The 7,197-nt window shown below is 45.3% G+C and overlaps 1 protein-coding gene across 4 annotated transcripts in view; it reads left to right on the top strand.

Annotated features, from left to right (window-relative positions):
* The window catches only part of GRIA1 (glutamate ionotropic receptor AMPA type subunit 1), a 118,564-nt gene extending 111,832 nt beyond the window's left edge, over positions 1-6,732 (top strand). For 3 of the 4 annotated variants that reach the window (XM_041397532.1, XM_041397531.1, XM_041397533.1), the window contains 2 exons: positions 4,117-4,251; positions 6,199-6,387. In XM_041397532.1, the coding sequence (XP_041253466.1) occupies positions 4,117-4,251; positions 6,199-6,387 (324 nt within the window). Of the gene's footprint in view, positions 1-4,116; positions 4,252-6,198 lie in introns of all 4 variants that reach the window. The other variant, XM_041397530.1, reaches the window with a different exon arrangement.
* Positions 6,733-7,197: the final 465 nt, after the last annotated feature.

Raw genomic sequence — 7,197 nt, 5'->3', positions numbered from 1 at the left:
AGTTGTCTTATGCTGAGCAGCCCCATCCCCAGCCATCCATGTACTCCTGCACATCCCTGGCAGCACTCTGAGACAATGGCCAGTGCTGTCCTGCATTGCTGAGTTTCAGGCCTTGCCCCACTAAAGTCTGCCCAGCTTTGGGTGTAGAAGCTCAGCTTCAGGAGCTGCCACGTGCTCTAAGGACAGTTCATCTTCTAGAGACTGCAACAACTTAAGGTGCCATCACCCAGTGCTGCCAATGGGCTCTGCTCACACTGGGTGGCAGAAGGGACCAGCCCTGCTGGGAAACTTAGCAAATTTGGCCTGATGCTTGTCAGCCAACAAGGATTAAATAGTGACAAAGGGGATGATGGACACGGTGCCATGTTTGAGAGTAACAGACGGGAAGGTGCCTGGTTGCTGCAGCAACAAGGCTGGGAAGATGGGTTTTTCTTTTGGGAAGATGGGTTTTTCTCTCTCTTTTCACCTGCCAATCTTCCCCCCACGTCAGGGCTCTGCTGCTGCGGGAGACGAGCAGTGACATTTACACTCCCACTAACAAGCTGGTTCAGTGATGGGCAGCTCTGCAGGAGAGCATCTGGAGTCACAGAGCCTGAGCAGCAAGGAGGGGAGTGTCCTCTCAAGCACACAGAATAATTTGGGACTTTTTTGTTATTGTGAGCATTACTGGGACAGGATCATGCACGGAAACAGCAGGCAGAGCCTCAGTGGTGCACTCAGGGCTTTTGACCCTTCATGTGGGTCATGTCCTGCAGCTCATGGGAGCAATGAGATGCCACTCCTGCCCAAAGAACATCTCTGCATGTCCTGCTGGGAGAGGGACAGAAGAAAAGGGAGAGAGAAGGAAGAAAAGGATATTAAAAGGATTTGCAAGAAGTCAAGCATCACCGCAGGAGCAGTTTCACTTCTCAGCCTGCTCATAGTAGCAGGCTGTGCCATCAGCCATGCTCCTGCAGTTCAGCATTCCTCAGTGCCCCAGCAATCTGCCTTTGGCTCCTTGGGAGAAACCTTACTAAGGAAACAGCAGTGAAACTCAGGATGCTTTTTCCTTACCTGTATCTTTGCCCACCACTGTGTCTCTCAGTGCTTTCCTTTGCCTTCTGGATAAGACAACATTCAGTTCACCCAGAGTGTCACAGTAATAATAAGGATAGCAGTAATAAGAGTAATAACAATAACAATAATAATGCTACTGCAAAGTAAATGTAAGAAAAACATAACAGCTCCAAAATGAATTGTAGTGGTGGTGCAGGAAACTGCTTTGGGTCATCTCCTCTCTCTTACTGGTTGTTTTGCTGCTGGCATGAGGAGGAAAATGAGAATTAAGAACAAGCAACCTTTCCTGGTTGCCAGACTGCTCTGCTGCAGCCAGCTGAGGAAGTGCCTCATTGAACCATGAACCCCAAACTGGGGGTGGAAATAAATATCATGGCAAATAAACCCTGAAATTTGTGTATGCTTGTGCCAAACAGAGCCAAGGAAGGCAGATTTCCTAAGGATCTATGGCTGCAAGTCAAAGACTATAGTATGGATCGCACTGGTCCATTTATTTGAAGGACAGCACCAATGGGTTTTCTCTTGTCTAGAGTGTCATCCTTTTGCACAAAGCTTGGACATTCCTGATACTGTGGAGATTTCCACCCTATTGTTAAATCAAGGTGAAAGTGTAGGCTGACAATTACTAGTAATACACAGATAAACAGGCTGCTCCACCTGCATTCCTGTCCCAGTTCTTCCCTCTGAGCAGAGAGCATGTGCTAATCAGCCACATTTCATTAAGAAGCCAGGCTGAAAGATTAGGATGCTGAGAAGGGCAGTCCCCTTTCAATGTCTTTACCCCTCCCTGAAGCTGGGGCAGCTCCTTCAGACTGAATTTTAAAGGACAAAGTACCTGATATGTTGTACACATTTTCCTCTACCTAATTGCTCTGCTTTTCTTCATCTCCACTAAAAATCTCCCAGCATTACCCAATAGGTGCTTAAAAGTACACCCAACAATCTGCAGAGAAGAGATGACTGAACAAATATACAGTCAAGCCTGGGGGGAAAACTGCATGAAGGCAGATTAGAAAAAGACCAGAGAAATAATCTTTCAAATATTGAAACTGCAGAAATTAAGAGGATATTTGCAGACATCTCTCATTACAGAGAGCACACAGGAAGCATCAAGATTACAACCTGACCAGTGCATGAAGGTTACACAAGGGAGAAACTCAATCTTTCCACCAGCACATGGTGACAATGATGAGTCCCTTATCAAAGTGATCAATCAGCAAAACACAGAAAATGGAGTTTTTTCCAGCAAATGAATCTCAGCAGGGATAGCCCCATAACAACTTTTGCATCTTTCAGCAGAGGGTTCAGGATGAAAAGTTGCTCCCCATGGTACCAAAGCCCACAGTGGGAGCTCCAGCTGGGAAGAAGCTTGGCAGCTTGCATGGGTAGTGGGTCAGATGAAGGTGAAATGGAAGAAAAAATATCTTTTTAGCATTCTTGACTGGAACCCACTTTTCTCCTAACTAAAAAGAAAATCATATTCTCTTCTGTTACAGGAGGTTATTTTTAATTGTGAAAATTGAGATGTTTTCATGCCTTGAGGGTTGACTTTTTTGCCATCAAACCCTAATACAGAAAGAGTCCTTTGCAAAACATACTTGCCAGAAAGGCTGTACTAGTGTCAGGCAGACTGCCCTGTACTGAAACCTTCTGTGCTCATGTTGAAGTTCCAGTTTGGACCCTTTCAACATTACTCCAATATCCTTTTCTGCTTCCTTAATCCCCTCCCTTCCCAAAAACTGTGGGTTGCTTCTTGTAAAACCTGCCAAGAAAAGCAAGTGAATCAACTGTGCTACGAGGGCAAGGAACAGGCTGTGCCACCCACCAGTCCACGTGTCCATGGAGCAGCAGAGAGGAACACCAAGAACTGTGCAGAGGCTTCCTCACCAGCTGCAGACACTTCCACAGGCACCAGTGTTCTCCTTTAACTGTGTGGCTACATCTCAAAAGAGCCACGTGCAATCTTCCTCCCACATCCACAGAGCAGGGCTGTCAGTGCTGCTCAGACTCTGGTGGCCCCAGCAGATTTGCACTGAGCTGCTGGGCTGGCCCTGGGGAATCTCTACTGTCAAATAGGTATCGAGTCAAGCAAGCATGGAGCAGGGGACTCTGTCTGGTTCACTGTAGAGAAAGCCTGCCCTAGAAATGGGAGCCTTGCACATGGAGCTGAGCCAAATTTGTGATCCTGTTGCTGCCCAGATTATCCTCACACCCTGGTCATCGTGGAAGAGAAGGTTTTGAAAGCTGCAGGGGGTGACATCAGGGTTAGATGTGGGAACTTGGTTTCCCTTGCAGTGAAATGAGCATTTCTGAGCTTTGTCTCTTCCCCAGAGAGCCATGACGATTCATTAGGCAATTGTAAAATCAGAAAGTAGCTGCTGACTAAAAGTTGCGGCTCATTAATACCCCTATTTATTGCCAACCAAATAATTAGCTTAGACATGCATCAGGAGGTCTTGATTGCATATGAAATAACTGCCTTATTACATAGAAATCAAATGAGGTTCTGAGGACAGCTCAGGTGTCACCTCAACCCCAGAATCGAAAAGGAAGAGAAAAAAAAAGGAAAAAAATCCCATCCACTTCAATGTGTTGCTCAGCAACAGAATTTGCGGGGGAAACAATCTAGGAATGAAGGAATGAGCATTTCCAAGAGAACAGGTTATTTCAGGCAAGACATCAGGGACAAGCAAATGTCACAGAGGAGGAAAACTTCAATTTTTTTTCCTCCTTTAATCAATAATTCAAACTAGACATTTTGGATAAAACAAGCATTTAAGTTAGCTGATTGAAAAACAGAGATCCCAAACCTTTACCAAGAGTCACATTGCTGAGAAAATGTTTATTTGTTTGTGTGAGGGAAACGTTAGATTTACTAGACACTGAATTAAAAATTTAAAAACGCTCTTAGAAATGTCACTTGTTCATTTAAAGAGGAAGATGATGTAATGCCAGTACTGCTATATTGTGCAGCACCCATCCCAGAGCAATCCCATATTAATTTTGTCATTCTCCTTTCCCTTGTGCCCTCCTTTCCCTCCCTTCTCCTCTTTCTTCCAGGACAAGACGAGCGCGCTGAGTCTCAGCAATGTGGCGGGGGTTTTCTATATCCTCATCGGTGGGCTCGGACTCGCCATGCTGGTTGCCTTAATCGAGTTTTGTTACAAGTCCAGAAGTGAATCAAAGCGGATGAAGGTGGCAACCCGTTCCACGGCCTTTCACACCTTCTCTCTGATCCTCCCCCGGCTCCAAAGCTGCCTTCAGAGACGGATGCAGCCCAGACCATGGGTGGAAAGCCAAGACATAGGGATAATGGAGTGACTGTGTCACTCAACTTGCTAGAAAGGCATAGGAGATTCTGAGGAAGCTGAAAGAGGGTCAAGTGGGCTGTCATGGGGAGCTGATGCAAGATCAGACATGTGGCAGAATGCTAATTCAAAATCCAGACAAAGAGCAAAACCACAGCACAAGCAGCAACAGAAACACATTGAAATTCCTTAAAATTAATGAAGGCAGAGTATGGCAATGTGTGTGCAGCATGGATGAAGTGTGCTGGGGCTGGTGTGATACAGCCGGTGCTGCAATACGGAAAAATCCCCAAACCCAGGCTCTTAACAGCAAGATAAAACTGGGAGAGTGAAGTAATGATTCACATCCTGTTGTTCCCTTTGCTGGCACCCTGCTGGCACCATTTCCAGGCTGAAAACACCAATACATGCTCAGAGCATTGTTGCCCTGAAATGGATGATGTGGGCCTCCAAATCCCAGAATTATGGATCCTCTTTGAGAGAAATTTGCCTCCAATGTCTCCCGTAATGGTTTTTTTTTAATTCCACCCTGTCATGGTCTTGCAGAAGCATATTTCCTACAGCCCAAGAGATCTCTTTCAGCCTTAAATTCTGGTGTGCCTGAATTTCTGAGTGTTGTGTCAAAAGTAGAATAGATTTGAGAGTCTTGGAGATAGACATTTAATGCAGCACCTGTGGAGCACCTGTATCTGGGCAATCCCTTATACAGATACCGTGGTGCTCAAGGAGGCAGAGGGATGTGTGACACATCCCTTGTGTTCCTCATCTTGACCTCTCCCATGAGCATGGAATTTGTTATGGAAATATGAAGCATGTAGTGAGTTTCAAACAATCCAAATAGGTTTTATTTCACTGAAACTCACCCAGGATCAAAAGGAAAATAAGCAACTGCTTGTTTGGGTTTTATGTCGCCATTTCACAGCACGCTCAATGTTTTGTCAGCAATAAAAACATTTCTAATGCACTGAAAATGTGCTACAGATCTTTTCCCATTGAGGTTCAGGAAATTCCACAGGCAATGAGAGCTACTTTGAGCACAGGGGTAAAATAATATGAACAGTGTCCATGGGACTACAAAGATTAGATTATAATTTGTGCCCACTGTAAAGGTATGGCACAAATGCGCTGCAAAAAAAAGTGCCAGAATGCAATAGCTCAGTAGCTATTCCAGATTTACCTGTTAGGGATAATTCTTCACCTGAATATCCCAGTCCAGAAAGAATGACGGTACCCTTGGAGATAGCTTGAATGCAAAGAAACCAAATTGGCTTTATCTTTTAGTTGAATTGTTCTAGGCAGGTGGTTTCCATAGATCTCTGAAAGTGAATGTTTTGGATGTATCTGGAGCAGGAAGATGAAATTTGGTTTCCTGAATTAGGCTTGCATTTCCTAGTTACCTCAGTCATCACTATAGACAAAAACACAGGCACATGCTCAATTTCTCACATGAGGAAAGTTAAACATATGTTTGCAGTGAATCAGAGTCCACCGTGCATAACAGTCCTGGAGTAGCAATAGCATCTCTATGGGGGAAGTGTGTAAAATACCTCTGCTCAGATCCAGGATGACTGTTCTTATGTTGTAGAGTTTGAAGAGGTTTTTGGCATATGGCACTGATGCTTTATACCCCAAAATACTGCTGAAACATTTAATTTTGCATGTAGAAGAGGTGTGAATGAACAGAGCAGATGCAGTGGGGACATGCAGAAAGTGAGAGTCTGAATGGAGGCAAGGAAGGGGAGAACAGTAACAGAAAGACAACACTGGTTAATATTATAATTTCTCCAACATTGCAAAGGACAGGGGGAGACCCCCCCCCGTCTTTCCTAAAAAGGGTTTTTGTTTAATCCCACAGCAATCAATCAACGAAGCCATACGGACATCAACCCTTCCCAGGCCGGCTGCAGCAGGAGGCAGTGGAGAAAATGGACGTGTGGTCAGCCACGATTTCCCCAAATCCATGCAGACGATCCCATGCATGAGCCACAGCACTGGCATGTCCCTGGGAGCTACGGGATTATAATTGGCCTTTTGACCCATTCCCTGGGTGAGAGCAGGGGCAGCCCAACTCCACCTCTCCAGAGCCAAAAAACATACCCAACACCAACAAGACAAACGATGATGACAGAAGGGACAATTGGATGGATCTTCTCAAGGAAATCAAATAAATTTCCCTTTTTATTTGCAAACAGATCCACTGGCAGGAGAACAGAAACAGGTCTGTACTGCAATAAGGAGAGTGTAATGGGATTTTACAGACTCGTGAACCATCCCTGATCAAAGAACCACTGGAACACTAATGAGGACTATGCCATTTTGTTTTAACTTGGTTGTTAATAAGTCTTAGTGTGTGCAATATATATATTTTTTCTTACTAATTCCTGTGGTGTCAGGGTAACATCAGCCCTTTCCCCCTTCCCTGCTCAGTCCTTCAATCTGGTTTCGTTTGGGATGCAAACCACAATGTCTGAGCTACTAAAGGCAAAAAAGGAAAGACCAATACGTGGCAAGTTGAATTCAGTGCAGGGCATCAGCACTGACCTCTTTTGTCCATCGTGGTTCTGCCCTCGTTGTTCTGTGGTGAACTCAGGCTGTGGAGTTAGAACAGCGAGGCAGACGGAGCTGCCCCGGATCTCCCTCAGCAGGAAGGACTTGATGCAGGAAGAAACCTGAACACAAACACGAGGCTGTTTTACAGGGGGAGAAGTCATGGGTGAGTTTGGAAACCCCAGGTAGCGTGAGGACAAAGCAGTAATTCTTCCAGAGACGATGAGCGGTGATTCAAGAGGAAAGGCACGTGCCTGGAGTGGAGAGTGGCAGACTGGAGCAGAGG

This window comes from Onychostruthus taczanowskii, unplaced genomic scaffold (genome assembly GCF_017590055.1).
Source record: "Onychostruthus taczanowskii isolate IOZ18803 unplaced genomic scaffold, ASM1759005v1 scaffold14, whole genome shotgun sequence".
NCBI classification, from domain to species: Eukaryota; Metazoa; Chordata; class Aves; order Passeriformes; family Passeridae; genus Onychostruthus; species Onychostruthus taczanowskii.
This window is presented reverse-complemented; position numbering and strand designations above follow the sequence as displayed.